Source organism: Fundulus heteroclitus, chromosome 19, assembly GCF_011125445.2.
Source record: "Fundulus heteroclitus isolate FHET01 chromosome 19, MU-UCD_Fhet_4.1, whole genome shotgun sequence".
NCBI lineage: Eukaryota > Metazoa > Chordata > Actinopteri > Cyprinodontiformes > Fundulidae > Fundulus > Fundulus heteroclitus.
In genome coordinates this window covers 3921276-3941373 of record NC_046379.1, presented here as the reverse complement: position 1 = coordinate 3941373, position 20098 = coordinate 3921276, and the positions used below count along the sequence as shown (strand labels likewise).

The 20098-nt window shown below is 41.0% G+C and overlaps 1 protein-coding gene across 3 annotated transcripts in view; it reads right to left on the bottom strand.

The window, feature by feature from the left end:
- Nucleotides 1–18280, bottom strand: part of tonsl (tonsoku-like, DNA repair protein) — a 32033-nt gene extending 13753 nt beyond the window's left edge. For 2 of the 3 annotated variants that reach the window (XM_036150818.1, XM_036150819.1), the window contains exons 1-11: nt 14959–15083; nt 13777–13948; nt 13590–13704; nt 13353–13504; nt 11355–11507; nt 11139–11264; nt 5891–6095; nt 5762–5817; nt 5596–5685; nt 5430–5502; nt 5199–5362 (exon numbers count right to left, since the gene is read on the bottom strand). In XM_036150818.1, the coding sequence (XP_036006711.1) occupies nt 5199–5362; nt 5430–5502; nt 5596–5685; nt 5762–5817; nt 5891–6095; nt 11139–11264; nt 11355–11507; nt 13353–13504; nt 13590–13704; nt 13777–13948; nt 14959–15059 (1407 nt within the window). In that variant the 5' untranslated portion in view covers nt 15060–15083. Of the gene's footprint in view, nt 1–5198; nt 5363–5429; nt 5503–5595; nt 5686–5761; nt 5818–5890; nt 6096–11138; nt 11265–11354; nt 11508–13352; nt 13505–13589; nt 13705–13776; nt 13949–14958; nt 15089–15201; nt 15386–15474; nt 15618–17524; nt 17621–17703 lie in introns of those variants that run through there. The other variant, XM_021319149.2, reaches the window with a different exon arrangement.
- Nucleotides 18281–20098: the final 1818 nt, after the last annotated feature.

The window sequence follows — 20098 nt, the reverse complement described above, 5'->3', positions numbered from 1 at the left end:
TCTCAGAGTCGTTTCTCAGCAGCGTCTGAATCACTGAAGCTGGAACTCCTGGGCAGGAATATTGAGGCTAAGACGGGAGCTCTCTGAGAGACTCTGAGGGTCTTTGTGGACACCGGCGGTCTGGACCGCATCAGTTTGCCAGCGGTCTGTATGCAGAGTCCACTTAAATTCAATTCAATTTTATTTATATAGCGCCAAATCATGAAACATGTCATCTCAAGGCACTTTACAAAGTCAAGTTCAATCATATTATACAGATTGGGTCAGATTATACAGATTGGTCAAAAATGTCCTATATAAGGAAACCAGTTGATTGCATCAAAGTCCCGACAAGCAGCATTCACTCCTGAAGAAGCGTAGAGCTACAGGGAGAGTCGTCTGCATTGTACATGGCTTTGCAGCAATCCCTCATACTGAGCAAGCATGAAGCGACAGTGGGAAGAAAAACTCCCCATTAACGGGAAGGAAAACCTCCAGCAGAACCGGGCTCAGTATGAACGGTCATCTGCCTCGACCGACTGGGGGTTACGGAAGACAGAGCAGAGACACAACAAGAGAAACAAAAAGCACAGAAGCACACATTGATCTAGTAATCTGTTCTACATTAGATGGTAGTAGCGGGTGATCTGTCTTCTCTGGATGATGTCACAGTTAACAGAACGCCAGACCAGGTGTACCTACTATGAAGATAAAAGAGAGAGAGCAAAAAGTTAAAAGCTGAAATGACGACAGTCATTTCAATGTAATACAATGCAAAACTGGAGAACAGTAGAAATCAGTAGAGTGAGAAAATTAGACCCTGATGTCCTCCAGCAGCCTAAGCCTATCACAGCACAACTATAGAGATAGCTCAGGGTAACATGAGCCACTCTAACTATAAGCTTTGTCAAAAAGAAAAGTTTTAACATTAGTCTTAAAAATAGACAGGGTGTCAGGAAGTCTGCATACAGACTTCCTGTCTGTATGCAGAGTCGGATCAGACCGAGGACGGTGGCGTCATCCGCTAACTTCAGGAGTCTCACAGACGGGTCCGCTGAGGTGCCGCCATTTGTGGGGAGAGAAGCTGGTTATTCCCTGACACTGACAGGTGGAGGACAGAGCTGCCAGCTGGGGGAGCCTCTGGTGGAGAACGTCTGGAGTTGAAGGCCTCAGAGACTTGTTAGAGAACATTAGTGACGCCAAACACACCGTGGTGGCGGTGATGCTCTTCTCCAGCCGGGACAAAGACGCCAGAGGCGAGATGGATGGAGCTAAATTTAGGAAAACCCCTGTAGAAAACCTGCTGGAGGCTTCAGAAGGCTAGTAGAGACATGGTCCAACGTAGCTGCAGCCACAGACGGTTCTACCAAGTATTGTCTCACCAGGACTGTAATAAATTAATGCCACACATTGATGTAAGGAAAGAATGAAGGATGGACATCAATGTGTACGAGGAATAAAATTGTAAACAGTGGAATCTAAAATCCAGACTTTTCCAGCCGCAGCAGGAATCCAGAGTGTTGGATGTGCATTTTATAACGTCTGCAGCTGCAGTTCTAGTCCACAGAGCTTAATCCTGATTAATTAATCACAGATTGAGTTTTTGAACCGTTTTGTGTTGGGCAGACGATGCATTTGGTGAGTTTTCTCCACAGAACCCAAACTTGAATCATTCCTGGGTCACAGGAAGCATGAAGCTGCACCGGCGTCCAACACTGGCTACAGGGAGCAGCGTGTTCTGGACGCAGCCCGGCTGGGATGTTTTCCCAGCACATTTACAGGCTCATCTTTGTCTTTTTTATCCTCCTCCAACAGTGAAAATGTGAATCATTTCACTGCATTAATGTTCTTGAGTTTGTGTCATTAAAGACGTTGAGTTTCCTAAGGTTTGAAACACCAGGGTTTTCTATTCCAATCTGCAGTGTGCAAACATCTGTACATGAGAGCAAACAGAACCACGGATTTCACTGCATATTAAGGCTGGACGATAATTAAATAACAATATATATCCATCAATAGAGGACTGGTTCAATAGGAAAAAAAGGGGTCAGTGAAAAGTTCAATAAATTACATCCTCCCAACCAATCACAAACGCAGACCCAGGAACGCTCCGTCACCAAGTTTTAAAGAGCTTTTTTTAAGACTTAGTTTTGGTAAAAAGTTGAATGAATAAAGCTTGTGGTTGAATCCATTTATTTAAAAATAGGTCATTAGGCAACAGCATAAAAATGGCCAGGGCTGCATTTAAAATATATGTGTTGAATTATTTTTTTTTTAAATTATCGATATCGATCAGTATGATTACTATTTTATTGATATACTTTTTTCCCCTATATTGTCCAGCCCTACTGCATACTGTGTGGAAACGCCAGAAAACGTGTTAAACAACTTACTGATGTGCTCATTCTACTTGGGAGTGACGATGATTGAACGGATGTATGTTAGCAACAGCGATATCCTCACTCATATCCTCAGTGTACAAAAGATTACTGTATTTTTTTGGACCATAAGGCGCACTAAATATTCTTAGTAGTGTGTAATATCACTCCTCCGCGTCCACAGCTCTCTATCCGAGGACAGAGTAGCTGTACTACACTGCCCTGTTTCTAACATAAAGCCAAAGTAAACGTAACTTTTATATTTAATTAACTTACCAGGTTTAATGTTGCTAGCGCATACTCCAGGCTGCCTTACATGAATGCACTTCTAGGTTAGACATTACAGTCAGGCAGTCTTGTAGGCAGCTCAGGGGTCCTATCAGGTAGTGACACAGTGTACCGTAATGCTCCTAATAACTATTTGGCTTTGTTGCTAACCAAAGTCGTACTTACACATTTTAACAGAATTTTGAGATCATTGTACCACATAAAATCAGTCAGTAAGCACAACTGTGATCAGATATAAGGCGAACCATACATTTTTTTTAGAAAATGTAAGGATTTTAAGTAGGGCTGTGCATAAAAATCAATACAAAGATCAATATTGATGTTTTTAAAAACGATTTAATATCGATATTCTGGCTTACGATATCAATATACCTCCCAACCCCTAGGGGGTACTATTACAGCGCACCAGTACTGTTCACAGCGAGGAATTTGCAGAACGGCCGCCAGGATTTTAGAAGCTCCTTCGTCCCTAAAATCAGACGTTTGGACACATTTATGGTTTCTGTGACACGTTAAATGCTTTGAACCAAATGCACTTTTTTCCCCGGTTAATATATCAGTGTTCAATAAATTAAACATAAATATAATATTTGGCTGGTTTTGGTGATTGAATGACTTTGAGCATTAATTTGAAAATAATAAATATCGATAATGGAGTCAAATCAAATCAAGCTGAGCTATATTGAGAATCAATTGTATCGTGAGCAATGTATCAAGAATCGTATCGAATCAGCTCATCCTAGATCAGGGGTGTCAAACATACGGGCCAGTTCCGGCCCGCCGAACAATTTACTCCAGCCCGGTGGCTAAATGCATTATCATTCAAAAAAATTATAATGCATTAATGTCTTAATGGCAAAAAGAGCTCATCAGATTTGACTTTCACAAGTGGAGCAGTACTGCTTTAGCCATAGTGCTCCGCTTGATTTATGAATGTGAATAGTTTTATTATGATTCATGCGGGGAATATCTCAAATGATATGGACACTACAATGGGAAAGTAGGAGAGGAAAGTAAGAACAAGAAGAAAAAACAAAAGGTGAAAGAAAGAGAAGAGATAAAAGGAAGAGAATGATAAAACAATTATTGAAAAAAAAACATGTACTTCGTTTAATTGAAAATCAGCAGTTCCTATATTGTCCACGAGGGGCGCTGTGTTTTAATTAGCAGATGGTAGCACTGAGCTTCAGACGCGGAAAATTGATTTGAAATCATTTCTTAATTTTTATCTGTTTGATGTATTTTGTCATGCAGGACAGTGTTTTTAAGTTCCAAAAAATGTGAATAAATGTTTTTCAACATTGTACAATCACTGTGATCAGTTCTTATGCATAATGCACAAGTAAATGTTTAACTGAGTAAAAGTATTGTTGAAATTGCACATACTTTTTTTAAAAACACTGAGGTTATTCATACTATATTGTGTAAAAGTGAAATTCAACAACAAGTCCACTTTTATTAGTTCTATTTAATCTTGCAATGAGTTAACTCGTGTGGCCCTCTTGAGATTAGCTTAAGCTGAATGCGGCCCCTAAACCAAAACTAGTTTGACACTCCTGTCCTAGATGATACCCAGCCCTAATTTTAAGTGCGCCTTATAGTCCGAAAAATACGGTACCTGCATCTTAAAGGTATACTTTGCAACCGGCGTTGATTTTCCAGCGAGGCTCCCCCCAGAGGTCGAAAGTAAAAGTGCACTGTCATAAAGATGCTCAGCTGTTCTGGTTTCTCCGTCAACACAACGAATACAAAAGTCGAAAAAACGGCAGTACAAACAATGACTAACACGGTGAAAGTATAAACATGCACACAGAGAGGGAAAAACCATTCCAATGCAGTGTTTCCCCTAGGAATTTGCTTACCGGACGACCGGCGGAGCGGGGGAGAGAGAGACGAGCTTTGCGCCGATGACCGGCTGAGCGGAGCGGGGGGAGACAAGCTTTGCGCGCATATCGAGTTAGTTTTATTTTATTATTATTATTTTTTTGGAATGTGGCGAGGCGGTAGCGTGAGGGAAACCCTACAATGTTACTTACAATCGCATCAGCAGAAACACGAGGTCCGCGTCAGCCTTGCAGCCTTCTTTTTCTTTTAGTTCTCGCCATTCGGAAAAAGCTTGCACGATTTTCACCCGTGTACAACTCCTCTCTCTGTCCAGAGCCTTTTCCTCTTTCTTGCCTGCTCCGACATGGGCTTTTGCTGTTTTCTCGCTGGTTCCGCCATGATAACTGCACAAATATCGCAACGAGCATGCCTTTCACTGGGGGCATGTAGCGGTTCTCGCCGTAAAGCAAGACCGACTCTCACGATGCACAGACTTCTGAGCCTGTGTGTGCGGGCCGAGGGCTCCTGCAATTGCAAGTACAGCATTTCCCCCACAGACCACCAGGGCGGCCGAGAAAACCTTAGTTCAACCTGAAATGACTCATTTAATCATCCAAAACGGTATGGAACACATTAATTAACTGAAAAATGTTGCATAGTATGCCTTTAAAAGGGGGCTAACTTTTAACTAGAAGGTTCTGACAAACAGAAACCTCACAGAAAACACACCCTGGAGTTGCGAAGGGTGACAGAAGCGCCCCGCTCCACCAACAGCCGTGCAACTTTGAGGTTCCCACAGGCGAGCGCGTCATGCAGGGGGGTCACTCCCTCGCAGAGGGGCCCGCCGGGATCGTTGATGTTGGCGCCGCGCTCCAGCAGCACGGCCACGACATCTGCAAACACAAAGAGATGTAAAGGAAGCACCGCTGAGACGCTTCCCCCTAAAGCTGGCTGGCTTACCATAGTGGCCGTGGTTGCAGGCCTCGTGCAGCGGAGTCCAGCCGCAGTAGTCCCTGGGGTTCACTGGGTGACCCTGACACGCAGACAGAGCAAACACAACTCCTGATTCTCTGAGGATCATCTTCTAGTAAAAGTTGCAGAAGGTGTGTTTTCACGCTCCTCTCACCTGCTCCACCAGGTACAGGACCTGCTTCAGGTTCCCATCTATGCACGCTCTGTGCAGAGACGTCTCTCCTTTCTCGTTCCTCTTGTTCCACTGCAGCACAGATCGAGGGAAGTTTTACGAAAACGCACAAGACGGCTGAGCTACGGTGGACGAAGAGACAACTCACCCGTCCCGTCTTCCTCCTTCCTGACACCATCTTGTCGTAGCCCTCCATGTCGTCGTCTGCAGGCCAGACAGAAGGTCAAGCGGGACAAACGGAGCATAAACGGCGAGCAGAGAGAGCTCTGCCGCCTACCTGAGTCTGACAGAACGACGTCGCTGTCATCCAGAGGCTCGCTGTTGTCCATCTCCTCCCCCTCCTCTTCCTCCTCCTCACCGTCGCTCCCCTCTGGGTCCCAGCCCTGCGAGGCGCAGAGCTCGTGCAACCTCGCCTCGGTCTCATCAGCATTCGGCGAGCCGCGCCGCCTCTGGGACGCCAGCCAGAGCCGCAGCGCTCGTTTCTGTGGGAGCGAAAAGCCAGCTTTCATCCGAGAGTCGTGCTTTTCAGACCCTGTCGCCCGAGGGCACCGGCTGAATGGTGAACTTATATGAACCTTACAGCATTTGTTGTGCTTTATAGATAAATCTGATGCATCCTGGCCTTGGATAGCTAGAAATTATGTGAGATCAAAAACAGCATTTTTAGATGAAGGAGCCGGTTATAAGCAACCTTTCTTCATCATCTCCCTGGTTGCTCACAGCCAGACTGGACTGAGCTGTTTAAACAGAATAAGATGATTTGGGCCATCAGAATGATTCACAAGGCAGGATTCCATGACTATACTATTTATAAAGTCCTGCCTCCTCAAACTACCCGATCTGGTAGAATTTCAAACAGCTCAGCTGATGTACAAAGCTAGAAATAAACAACTACCAGACAATATTCAAAAGCTGTTCACTGGTAGTAGGGGTGGGCAAAATAATCGTCATGACGATGCATCGCGATTCTAATTTTTCGCGATCTACTGCATCGATTCTTGACGCCAAGTATCGATTATTAATTTAAAAAAATTAATAAATAAAATCGCATGAATGGTTGGCGAACATCAGCCAAAAACAAGTGGAATACAACTTGATTGGTTTAAAAGGACCAGTGAGGCCATGTAAACGGCACTGATTATCCTTATTTTGTTCCACAAAAAAAAGTAAAAAACAAAGCAACTAGACTTGTTTTCTGTAGTTGAAGACGTCCTTATTTTGTTATTTTAAGTTTTATAAATCCTAAGCACTTTGTGTCAGTGTGTCCAGTCCAATAATAATAATATTTGTGTCCAGTAACAGTAATATGTGTTTTCATGGCAATATCTCCAAAAGTCATTTCAATAAATACTGCTATAGATGAATTTAGTTGCTTTCAGTTATGTATCAATTGAAGACACTATCCATACACAGCCACTGGTAATGGCTGTAATTTTTTCTAACAGTGTTCAGTGAAAATATCGCAATGCATTGCAACAATCCAAGTATCGTGATGTAATCGGATCGTGGCATGTGAATCGTGATTCGAATCGAATCGTGACTTCTTTGGCAATACTCACCTCTAACTGATAGAGAGGGGGGTTATGACCTCACGGACAATCTTAACTTTAGAACCTTGAGGGTACGAACCACCATGAAGAGAAAGTGCATTTCAGTCTGTGGTGTAAAGGTCTGGAATAAACTCCAGAAAGAGCTGAAGCAATGTCCAACCATGAGCCTGTTTAAAAAAAAAAGGCCTAAACTGATGTTTTTCAACAGGTATTATAATGAGGAGTGATGAATGATATATCTGAGCACTGTGTATGTGTGTGTATGTAGATGCATATATTCATATGTGTATAAATATAATTGTTTATATTTTTTGTGAATTTTGGATCAATACATTGTTGGTTAATAGGAAGGTACTTTAAGTGCAATTAGAAGGAGAAGGGGTATGAAAAATAAGTTTCTTACTCCTTCATACCCCTTTTCAGACAACTTTCTTTGATCAATAATCAATGTCAGAAATCAGGGTAAATATACCTGATATATTTTATTTTGTTTTGAAAATTTTGTTTATCTCATTTCTATTTATGTTCAAATGATTTAATTGAACTGGAACATAAAATTTAATTTAATGTTTATCAATTACTTTTTTTATGTAGTACTTGGTTGAAGAATTTCTTAAATTGATTATTTTTTTATTATTATTTGGTAATTTCTGAAATTTATTTATTTAATATTTGTTAAATGTCTGAAATAAATTCATTTCATTCATTCATTCATTCATGATGTTCTGACTAGTCAGTGTATGCCGTGTTTAGGTTGTAATATAATATAATTAATTGTTATAACTATAATTATTATAATTATATCAGCCATATTTACAGCAGTCGGGTGTTTGATGACCCTTTAAGGGTGTAGAGGCATACGTTTTCAGATCCCTCAGTCAAAGGTTAATGAACTCAGACAGAAATACAACAATCACAGGAGCGCACTACTCCCATCCAGGAGAGAAAGCATGTTTTAGGTTATTTACTTTATGTTAAGTAAAAAAAAAGAAAAAAGAAATAAGAAAATAAGATAGAATCTAAAGAACTCCACAGCAAACAAATGCAATAACTGCATAAAGGCAGAGAGGAAGCAGAGTAAAATTCAAAGGATTCACCAGTGTCTGCCTCCTAATATGTCACCTCTCATAACGTCTGAAACTCTCCGTCAGCCATTTTCCAGTTTCCTGCTTCCAAGCATTTCTGGTAACTCTGAAGTCATCTTTGAATCCTCTACCTTCATGCAGTCAAATCTTGCCTTAAGACTCTTCTCCCGTCCATAACCGTCATCGTTTACTCATCACTTAACCCTGGAATCGTTCCCGTTCTCTTAAAAAAATCGCTCTTATCACTCCGTTGCTGGAGAAACCTGGCTTAGATCCACACAACTCGTTCCTAATCTAGTATTTTATCTCCAAAAAACTAAAAAAAAAAAACAAAAAAAAACGGTGGCCTCTCAACTTCACTCCCGTTTAACCCATATAACCTCTGTGAGCGACTCCAGTCTGGTTTCTGTCCCCGACCTCCTGATGGCAGCTGATTCTATTCTCTTTCTTCTGGATCTGAATGCAGCCTTTGATACAATTTCTCACTCCATCGTTCTTCACAACCCCCCCCCCCCCCCAAGGCTGCATTCATTCTGACCTTCCTGCAATTCCAGTTCATTCATCTAAAATCCTTCAGTTCCCACTAGGGCTGAACGATTTAGGAAAATAATCTAATTACGATTTTTTTTATCTTAATATTGCGGTTTAATGCCATTCTTTTTTTTTCATTTTCATTTATCATGTCTTTTTAAACAAATAGAAACAACAAATCAATCTGTTTTATCGCTGTGAATTCCCTGTCAGTGGCAAAAAGCTTTAATTTATTATTATTGCTATTTTTTGTTTTACATGTTTAAGTTGAGCTTTACACTAAATATGTGTTACTGATAAGTGCTACAAATGTTACAACACTTTTGTTCATATGGCAGCAGAACATTAAAATAAAAGTGCTCTTTACACTACTTTTGAATTCATTCTTGGAGTTTGTAAATACAATGCGATTAATCGCGATTAATCAGGGCAATTAATCGCGATAAAATATTTTAATCGTTGCCCAGCCCTAAGCAAAATATAATAAAGTATTGGAATAAAAACAATCCAGCCGCATCACATTCAGTACAAGAAGAAGAAACGCTTGTCAAAAAAAAAAAAAAAAGCAATTTTTCCAAGAAAATCAGGAATAAACTGTGCTGCCAGTCTGAGCATACAGCTTCATTAAACTGATGTAACGCTAACACAGATGTCGAGCAAGGCATTTACAATATATGAGTTACTTCATTAGTATTATTGCTGAACTACAATAGTATTTACCCAGATAGCCCTGCGCTGTAGTCCACTTCCTGCCATATGTATTCAAACGGCTCCAGAGTTCAGTTTAACCGAGCTGACACCCAGAGTTCGGTTGAGCATGCACACCTCCCCAAACGAACCAGAGTCCAGTTAAAGCGGACTAAACAAGGCTGGTATGACGTCCATTTTCACCGACAACCAGCTCTATTTATCAAGTTAAAACAAATTACATACGCCCACCCTCCTCCCTCAACTCCTTTCTATCCGAAACGAAATCTAGTTCAGCACACTGCAAAAACAGAGCTAAAAATAAGTAAACATTTCTTTAAATAAGTGTATTTGTCTTTGATTTGAACAGGTAAATAAAGATGATTTGCCAATGAAATAAGATTTTTCCACTTAAAATAGGAACAATTCATCTCCATCATCTTATTTCAAGTCCAGGATGTCTAATTATCTTATTTTAGGGGTAAAGATACTCATTCCATTTGCAGATAATCCTATTTACTGGCTCAAATCAAGGACAAATAGACTAACCTTAAGAACATTTTACTTGTTTTTAGATACATTTTTGCAGTGCACGAACGTCTTAAAACTGGGAAAAACTCAGATCCTCCTTGTAGGAACCAAATCATTCTGTACCGTCCAAAGCTGACAGTTTCTCTGTTGACGGCTCCAGGGTCTCCCGTTCATCTCGATAGCACACCATCCTTCACCTCTCTCATCAATGACATCAAACAGTCTACATATTTATTTACCTTTCCCCACACCCTGCATCAGTTCTTATCCATTGCCTTGTCAACTTCAGCATCGACTACTGTAACTCTCTTCTCTTTGGTCAGCAATCCACACCACCGACACCCTCTACCAGTTCAAGGCTAAACTCAAAACCCATCAGTTCAAGAGTGCCTCCTCACTGTAATTCCCTGTTCATTTAAACTTCTTAATGTGTGCTGATTTTATCATGATTTATTGTTGCTATACTGTTGGATCTGTACAGTGTCCTTGTGCGCGCTGAAAAGCTCTTTCAAATAAAACGTGTCACTATTATTCACCAAGCAGCAATGGAATTACGGAAAATCCGGTGGTGATGTAATATCACATGTATGGCAGTCCATTTGAGTATTTATTGACGATACAAGGTCCAGGAATAATTTCCTCCAACCAGTTTGCCATACAAGTTAAATTCAACACACAAATAAATCCTGATATTAATCTCCTTGGTCATTTCTGCAAAGATGTCAGTTTGCTATGAATGAAAATAAAAGTTTCTTAGAGAGAAATCAGAATTGGATAAAAAATAAAAAAATTCATACACAGCATGTCAGCAACTTAACTTCATGCCAAATTTAAGGTACAATAGAAGTGAAAACCTAAACCAGAGCGTCTGTAAAGTAAAATAATGTTAAAAATGTGTCATTTGGTTCATAAGAACAATGAAACCCGTTTTCTGTACAGCTTTCAGGGAACTGGTGCAGATTGGACATTGTTGATACATTTGCTTTCCCTAACCTTTGTACCACATCCAAACGGGCGATTACATAGCTGTGACTTTGCTAATAAACACGTATGAAGCTAAACTTTTAAATAATTTGTAAAGATGCATTCATTGATTCTCTCAACCTTGCCCAATCAGCTCTCAGTCTCTCTCTTTAATCACCTGCAGCCTGGTCTGCCTAGACGCCCGCGCACAGCGTAAGGCCGAAGCGTAGCTGCTTTCTACGTCCTCGACGGAGCCGCCGCCCTCCTCCTGAGCTGCTGCGATGTTCAGCCACGTGCTGCACTCCTGAAACACAAACACACGTCAGCAGTGAGAGGTTTCCACCAGGTACAGCGAAAGAGGACGGAGCTGGAGGAGGCCGTTGTTGACCATCACCTCGGTGCTGTTGCCCTGCCGCAGAGCCAGCTCCTTCCTGTAGTGCTCCACGGCTCTGCTGTGCTGTCTCAGGTCCGTGTGCGTCGCAGCCAGGGACACGTGGATGACAGCCAGCTCCCGCGCCGGCTTCCCCAAAGCTTCGGCTGCCTTCAGCTAAACCACAACGAGAGAATAAAACCCAGTGAATGCCGGCCGGAGAAGCTGAAAAGTAGAGGCCGACTGTGCGTGTGTTCGTTCCCATGGAGAGTCACATTATAAAAATAATGACCAATCACTGCGCATACAGCGTCTAACTTTACATAAATCGATGTCCATACAGCGGTGGTCTGTTTTTACCCGTCCTTAGGGCTGGACGATAATTCAATAACAATATATATAAATTGAGCACGCGTTCTTTTTTCTTTTTTAAAAAACTTGTAATTTTTAAATAATGTTAAAATCGAAATAATGGAGAACCTAAAGGCATTCATCTTTTGTTCCAGCAATATACATTCCTACACAGTCTGAATGAAAAGGAGCAGAGAGAAAAACAATTCTTATGTTTTCTACCCCTTTTTGCAAAACTATAATAAATAACATTAGTTGTCATAATTTAACTAAAATACAACTTTATTTAACTGAACGGCTTGTGATTTGATTATCAACTTGGTCACAAACCACTGAATTATTTCTTACTTACTCAATACACTTAATACATTTCTTAAATACTTTAGGTGACCTTGTTTCTTTAATTTGTTTGTTGAGGTTATTCCATAATTGCACACCTTTCACTGTAATGCTCCGTTTTACTGTGGTTCTAAATCTAGGTTTTTTCAGTACGCTGCATCGGCGTCTGCTCCCTTCTCGTTTCCTCAGAGTAGGAGGGATTAAATCTCGCCAGAGTTCCCCACAGAAAACGGGGGAATCCTGGCGGTAGTTGTCTGGTGGCTCACGGGAGGAACGGGGAGCTGGAGCTCGTAGGAGAGGAGCAGCTTTTAACTGGGTGTCATGGTGTGCGTTAAGCTAATATCAGCTGGTGCATCAGCTCATTGGACCTGGACGTTTTATTCCAGACAGGAACTTTACTGATCTTTTTTTGTTTTGTTGCTCTCAAACATCGAGGCATTTAAAATAAATGTAAAAAGGAGCGCCACCGCAGGTCATTCATCCCTGCTGCCATCAGACTTTACAATGCTGCACTATAACTGCAATAACTAATGTGCAATTACTATTTAATACCCTGTGCAATAACCTGTACAATCATCCTGTTAAATAAGTGACTTCAGCTGTTATAGTTATCTCACTACCTCACTGTTGTTCTTTACCTGGTACCACTTTAGTGTACAACGTCAAATCAAAATGTATATAAGTCACCTTAAATCTCTGCTTTATTTCTTTTTTCCGATCCACTGTATATATGTGAACATACTGTATATACCTCATGCACCTTGTCCTCCTTTTGGCACCTTCTTTTGATTATTAGAGCCGATGTGACACGTGAATTTCTCCACTGTGAGATCAATAAGGTCTATCTTATCTTATCTTAAACAACGCTTATAATACGCTGGGGGGATTCCAGGGATATACTTGCGTTATTATTCCATTATCATATTAGTTAAAAAAGGTCTCCAAATGACAATGATTTATCTCAATAAATTTTAGAAAAATGTATTGTCCAACAAAATTTGTTATGGTGACAGACCACCACTTACCTATTATTTTGTTGTATCTAAAATAATAAAATTTTGCTTAGTGCTCCTTTAATATTAGCTGGTTTAAACGCACGTTTTAAGACCTTATATTATAACATCTGTTATAATTGTGTTTTGTTATCATGGTATCGCCTTCACACACCACAAAAAAATAAAAATAAAATAAACAGACATTGGCAGCACATTTCAGGTAGACTGATGTAAATTATTTTCACATCAGTCTACCCAAAAAAAAAAAAAAAAAAAAAAAAACGTATCGGTCGATCTCTATTCCAAAGTAAAGCTTCCAGTTGCTGACGTTTCTCACCTGAGCCTGATAGGCGTCCAGCGCTTTTTTGTAGCAGCCCACTTTACAGCAAAGGTCTCCGAGCTGCTCCCACAGCTCCACGGTCTGATGGGAGCCGGCTCCGCTGCCCTGATCCTCTGACAGCTCCTCCTCTAACCTACAGCCCTTATCAGCTGCAGAAGTAAAAGCAAACCATCGCGTTAATGCAACAACCGTACAGAAACAATGAAAGAAACTAAGCCGGAGCGAACATCTCACCATATTTGAACGCTTTCTTCACAGCCATCTTGTCCGCTTGCTGCTGCGACCCGAGAAGCAGGGCCTTCTTCAGGGATCGTCTGGCTGCTACGAAGTCGCCCAGAGAAAGCTGCACCTGTTGACAAAAGTCATCAGAACCCGCAGAAGCTCAGCGGTCCAACGGCGAAAGGCCTCGGGCGGTTCAGACCTTGCCGATGCAGTTGAAGCACTCGCTCTCGCTGAACTTGTCCTTCATCCTCCTGGCGCACTCTTTGGCCTGCTCCAGGCAGCGCACGGCGTTGGAGGGCTCCCCGTTACGGAAGTAGATGTTGCCCAGGTTGAAGTTGGCCCGGTAAAGATCCTCCAGCAGTTGGCTCTTCCTGTACAGAACCACAGACAAGACGCGTAAAAAATAGCTCAGGTTGAGTGTTTTTCTATAAAAAATAAAAATAAAAAAAGTTGAGATCAGCAATCTGTGAAACAAAACACTAATTGACGACGACGCTACCCGACTTATGAGTTGCATGGACCGGGCTTTTCCTGGACAGCGCACATTCCTGGATGTCTTTGAAGTCTGAGCTCCAGATTACTTTTAAGGATTATAATGCAAACAAGATAAAAAAAAATACATGCAACTCTTTCCCTGATGGAGGCGCAGCAAGATTATTCCTGTTTGGGATTAAAATAACTACTTCTAACCCTTTCTGGGACGTTTTTATCGTATTCTTTGGACTACAAGGCGCACTTAAGATCCTTACATTTTCTCATAAAATGCAGGTGCGCCTTATATATGATCACCGTTGTGCTTACTGGCTGTTTTTAAGTTGTACAATGTGCAATGGTTTTGGTTAGCAATGAAGTCGCTCCGCTCAGTTGATATTAGGAGCATTACGGTACACTGTGTCACTACCTGATAGGACCCCTGAGCTGTCTACCAGACTGCCTGACTGTAATGTCTAAACTAGAAGTGCATTCATGTAAGGCAGCCTGGAGTACGCGCTAGCAACAATAAACCTAGTAAGTTAATTTAATATAAAAGTTAGGTTTATTTTGGCTTTATGTTAGAAACAGGGCAGTGTAGTCCAACTACTCTGTCCTCCTGATAGAGATGATAGAGAGCTGTGGACGTGAAGAAGTGATATTACACACTTGGGAAGAATATTTAGTCCGGTGCGCCTTATGGTCGGAAAAACGTACGGCAAACTGGATAAACTGCAACAAAGCACATTCTGTTGGCTGATATTTTAATGCATTTAACGAAGAGGGGCAAAATAACTGAGAACTGTTTGATCTGGTGACCTGTGACCAAAAATTGGCAGATTGTGATTCCCGGAGGATCGATTGGTGCAACTCCACCATGGATATAAATAATTGTCCCGCTTGTTCTTACTCGGCGATAAAAACACTCCGTCGGATGAACTCGCTGCAGCGCTTGGGCTCCCCCAGATGATCGCAGACCAGGCCCAGGTTGAGGAAGAGGCGAGCCTTCATCTCACTGATCTCTCGTTCAGGCAAAGTACCTGAAGATTTACACACAAAAAATAAAAAAAATAAAATAAAAAATCTGTTTGGGAACATTCAGCATCACTCACTAATCCTTGTGAACTCAGGAAACTCTAGACACGATACGCACCACCCAGTCGCTCATCCACAATGGTCAAGCTCTTCCTGAACGCGTCCTCCGCTTGCTTCAAGCTGCTCTTTGATTGGTCGGATTCATAGCGGAAGAGGAAGGTTCGACCAATGGTGGCCAGCGCTCGCTGCTCCTCGGCGTGATCGCTGACCGACCGAGCCAAGTCCAGGTGGCAACGCTGGTGCTGGAGAACACCACACACACACCTCCTTATACCAATCATTACTTAATTAACAGAATTAATTGCTTTTTTTTTGTTTTTGGAGAAGCCACCTTCAAAGCAGCGTCGATGTTTCCCAGCTCCGCGTAGCACTCTCCTATCCTGCGGTTTGCCACCGCCCGTCCGATCACGTCGTTCAGCCCCTCAGAGAGAGCCAGCTCCTCTTGGTGTTCCCTGATGGCCGCCTCATAATCACCTGGGACGCACATGAGCCAAATAAGTCAAGTTACTATGATTAGGAATTTATTCTGGCTGGAAGAACACTTGGCACTTTTTTTTTTTTTTTTTTTTTTGCACTTAAAGCGTTGTTGTGGTTGCATAATTGCAATATAGATTCTTGATAACACCAGTGGCAAACTGGCCATTTTGCCTGCAGTCCACCTGAATTAAACCCGTTCAGAGCCGCAAATGTTGCCTGGCCTTTTGAAAAAAGACAAGTTATAATTTTTGATAAAAGATCTACTGCAGGAAATATGTTGTCATTGTTAAAGAATCGTCCTTTTATGTCTATTTTGAGGTTTAAAAAAAGAGGATGGACAGGATGTTGATATTTGTGGATAACGATGTAAAAAAAAAAAAAAAAAAAAATCATAGTTTCCAACATAATGAAAAAATATTGATTTAAAATTAAATATTACTGGCACTTTTAGCATCATTCTGTTGTGAAAATTAAAAGCAATAAGTCCAAGAAAAAAACTGCTAAAACCTGCATTTATTATCAATATTACATTTGAATGCCTTAATAAAAATATAATTTGTAACCAAAGTTATTAAGAGCCACAGGTTGCAGACCCCTGAGCCGGGAGAGCATCCCAGCCGTGATCATTTTCCAACACTTTTCCTCTCATGCGAAGCGCCTACATATACCTGAACCTACGGCAAGTGTTGTGCACCAAACCTTTGGGTTTCTGGTGAGTGGTTTTAAAAAAATATATTTAAATAAAATAAACAAATAGCATACTAGTTGTAAGCTTACCAGTGCATACCGGCCCATTTAAGACACTGACCCATAATGACATTCTGGTGAGATCATGGTCATTAAACCAGGTATTGGTGTCTCTGCTATAAAATGAAATCAGCATCATAGCTGAAGCTTTTCAGCAGAAGGAACCAGGGAGCACTCTAACGTGTCCTGGTAGAGGACTGTGCCGCTTCTGGAGCAGGACTTGGTAGAACATGAAGGAAAGACACCAGCAGCTGGCATAGTTCCTTACTGACTGTGGAAACTTTACACTGGATCTCTAAAAATAAAAAAAAATCAACATGGATTCTGTGGCTCACACACAGGACAAGGCTGTGGTCATCCCTGTCACCTGTGCATCAAACTTTTTTTAACTTTTTGCTCTCTCTCTTTTTTCTCTTCATAGAAGATGTTCTGGTCTGATGTTCTGTTAGCTGTAACATCATCAGGGGAGTCAGATCATCCACTATTACCATCTAACATAGAAAGTACTCCTGGGTCAATGTGAGCTTCTGAGCTTTCTGTGTCTCTGCTCTGTCTTCTCTAACATAGAAAGTACTCCTGGGTCAATGTGAGCTTCTGAGCTTTCTGTGTCTCTGCTCTGTCTTCTCTAAGCCCCAGTGGGTCGAGGCAGATGAGCGTTCACACTGAGCCTGGTTCTGGTTCTGTTGGAGGTTCTCCTTCCCTGTTAATGGGGAGTTTTCCTCTCCACTGTCGCTTCATGCATGCTCAGTATGAGGGATTGCTGCAAAGCCATCAACAATGCAGACGACTGTCCACTGTGGCTCTACGCTCTTTCAGGAGGAGTGAATGCTGCTTGGAGAGACTTGATGCAACCTGCTGGGTTTCCTTAGAGAGGAAACTTTCTCACCAATCTGTATAATCTCATTGAATTTTACATTGGAAAGTGCCTTGAGATGAAATGTGTTGTGAATTGACGCTATATAAATAAAATTGAATTGAATTGCATCTCTTGTTCTGACACTTTTTTTCCTTCCACTAAACTTTCTGTAAAGACTTCTCATGGAGGCTCCTCCAAGCTTTGGTGTAAACCAAACCCAGCATTTCTGTCATTAAATAATAACTATTTCTGGTAATTATTTATTGGAACGCATGTCAATGATGATTAAAAAGAGTCCTACCAGCCCTGGACAGCAGCTCTCCCAGCTGGTTGCAGATGTTGGCCTCCTCCTTTAGGTTGTTGTTGGCCTGAGCTTTGCTCTTTGCTCTCTGCAGCTCTGCAGAAAGCGACCACAGCAGGCGGGTTAGCATCCTACAGCCAAGCTAACAGAAGAAAACGAGCAAACAACGAGATGCTTACGTTTGATTTCCCGTGAGGAGCTCATCTCGGTTCAGCTAGCAGACCTGCAGCTGGGTGGAGGGATTAAACTTTAGCTTGTCGCCGATTTCTCAAAGATGAAACCCGACAAGCTTTAGCTCATTTTAGCAGGAGCAGATCTGCGTGTTCGCCAACATCCAGGGGCGATCTGGGCGTCCGGTTAAAGGCAGAGACCGAATATTTCTATCATGGTAGCAAACAGCGCCTCCGTTTAGCTTAAAATGCACAATAAACTTCACATTTCCCCGCCAGGAACACGGCAACCAATGACGAGGGAAGGTTGTTAATTTAACCCAGCGTAATGTCTGCCAGGCACCGCCCCCTCTCTGAAACCTCATAACGGAACGCTCCCCAAAACTCGGTTCTCAAGTCCGTCCTCATAATTTAGAAAATTATTTACACATATCTTAGGAAATTCAGCTTAAAAACGAAAATACGTCACAAAACGCGATTTTGCTGGAAGTCAAAGTGAGCCTGATAGTCAAAACTACGGGTAAAAAAACACTACACTTTTCCATAACTTTATTAACAACCAGGTTACACACAACGCCATATGATGACCCTGAAGCGTGAAACAAGCTGCACGCCAGTGCAAAATGTCCAAATCAGGTACAGACCACTGATCTGCCTAAACATGGCCTAAAACACGGAGCAGTCGGACAATTTATGTTTTCTATCATAGTTGTTTTATTTATTTATATTTCATTTTTTCTTTTAAAATTGACATTACCATTATAAAGCAACGTACGATTAACTGAAACATTGCAAGCCGCCGCAGATACTTGTTTAATCTAACCTGATCACAGCGATCCCTTGTGGGAAGTTTGGTATGATTCCCTGCACATTTTATGGGAGTTTAAAACCATTTGACTCCCTGGCGTTTTTCAAAATTATTATAAATTACGAAACAAAAAAAACATTGTTTGTTCTTTGTTGGTTTTAAGAACACTAAAACTATTTAAAGACATCTGAGTCCATTAACGCCTAAGAGTCATAGAAGAGAGGGCAGGGAAGCAAATGTGTTATAACCTGATGGAAAACTGGTCAATACATGACGGGGTCAGCAGTGGATCATTTTTTACTTTATATAGAACACTTTATATATTTTTTATATATAATGAATTTGGTCAAATTTGGTAAAAACTGTACTTTGGTACTAATTCAATTTTATTCAGTTCAGATTATTTTCATTGCCAGAAATCACCCTCAATGCCATCTGAATGTGCTTATAAGGCAAGAAAACCCAATTCACAAATAGGGAAATGCCATCAGTTAAATTTAGCAGTGAAAAGGAACAACTTCCTTCTACTGAACAACATTTTTCTGCTGGACTCAGAGTGAGAAAACATTTTAGTTTCTCATCATTTCAAGAGGCAAACTAGATGTCAGGATCCTTTTTTCAGTCGATGTAAAGCCGGGCCTCATCAACAAACATGTCCAGTAATTTTAGAGACAATAGTGTTTGGTGTGAGATATGTGGCTCACTGCCTAGGGTGCATCCTTTTAGGGGGTGGCACTAGCAGTTTAAAAAAAAAAAAAAGTTACAATCCAAACTATTTTTGACTATTATTGTCTGTCAAGTCAAGGCGTGGACGCCCCGCATTGTGCCCAGGGTCAAACACCGCGACAGGCTGAGGATTATGAGTCATATGGAGGATTGTGAAGCTGTTATATGATTCAAAACTTTCAACTAGCTGCTAAACTAACAATAATAATACATTTCATTTGTGCTGAACTTTGCATCATCAAAATCTCAGATTGTTTACAGGATTTTAAAAGCAATTAAAATATTCTGATGAGTGCGAAGAGTGATTTTGCATTTGATCCTGGTGGCGATGGGAAGCCAGTGAAGGAAGTAAAAAAATGGGTGTAATGCGTTCATATTTTTGCACTTTCATCAAGATATTAGCTGCAGAGCTTTGAACATATTTGGCTTCTCTCTTGTTAGACACGCCTAAGATCGTGGCACTAATATAGTCCAGTCTGGAGGAGTTTTTCTTCATCTGATCCAATGAGAACAGAGCAAAATTTGGCAATTTTACAAATATCATGGAAGGAGATCTTGAAGATAAGACAGAAAATAATATCCATATATTTTTAGACTCAATGACAATATTCGATATGTATCTCAATGTGTTTTGCTTTTTCTAAAGTAATTATAAAAAGGCTTCTGTGAATCAAAGCTTTATCCCAAATATCTCAAAGGCACATTTTTAACAAACATCTGCAGATAAATATAAAAAAAAAACGGCTGTAAAATATTCTACTGGAATACGTAAAAGTATATTCTAACTCAGCAAAGACCATCTCGATATAAACAATATAGTTTCATCTTATATCTTTTACAAAAATCTTGATATTTTAAGAAATCTCTATA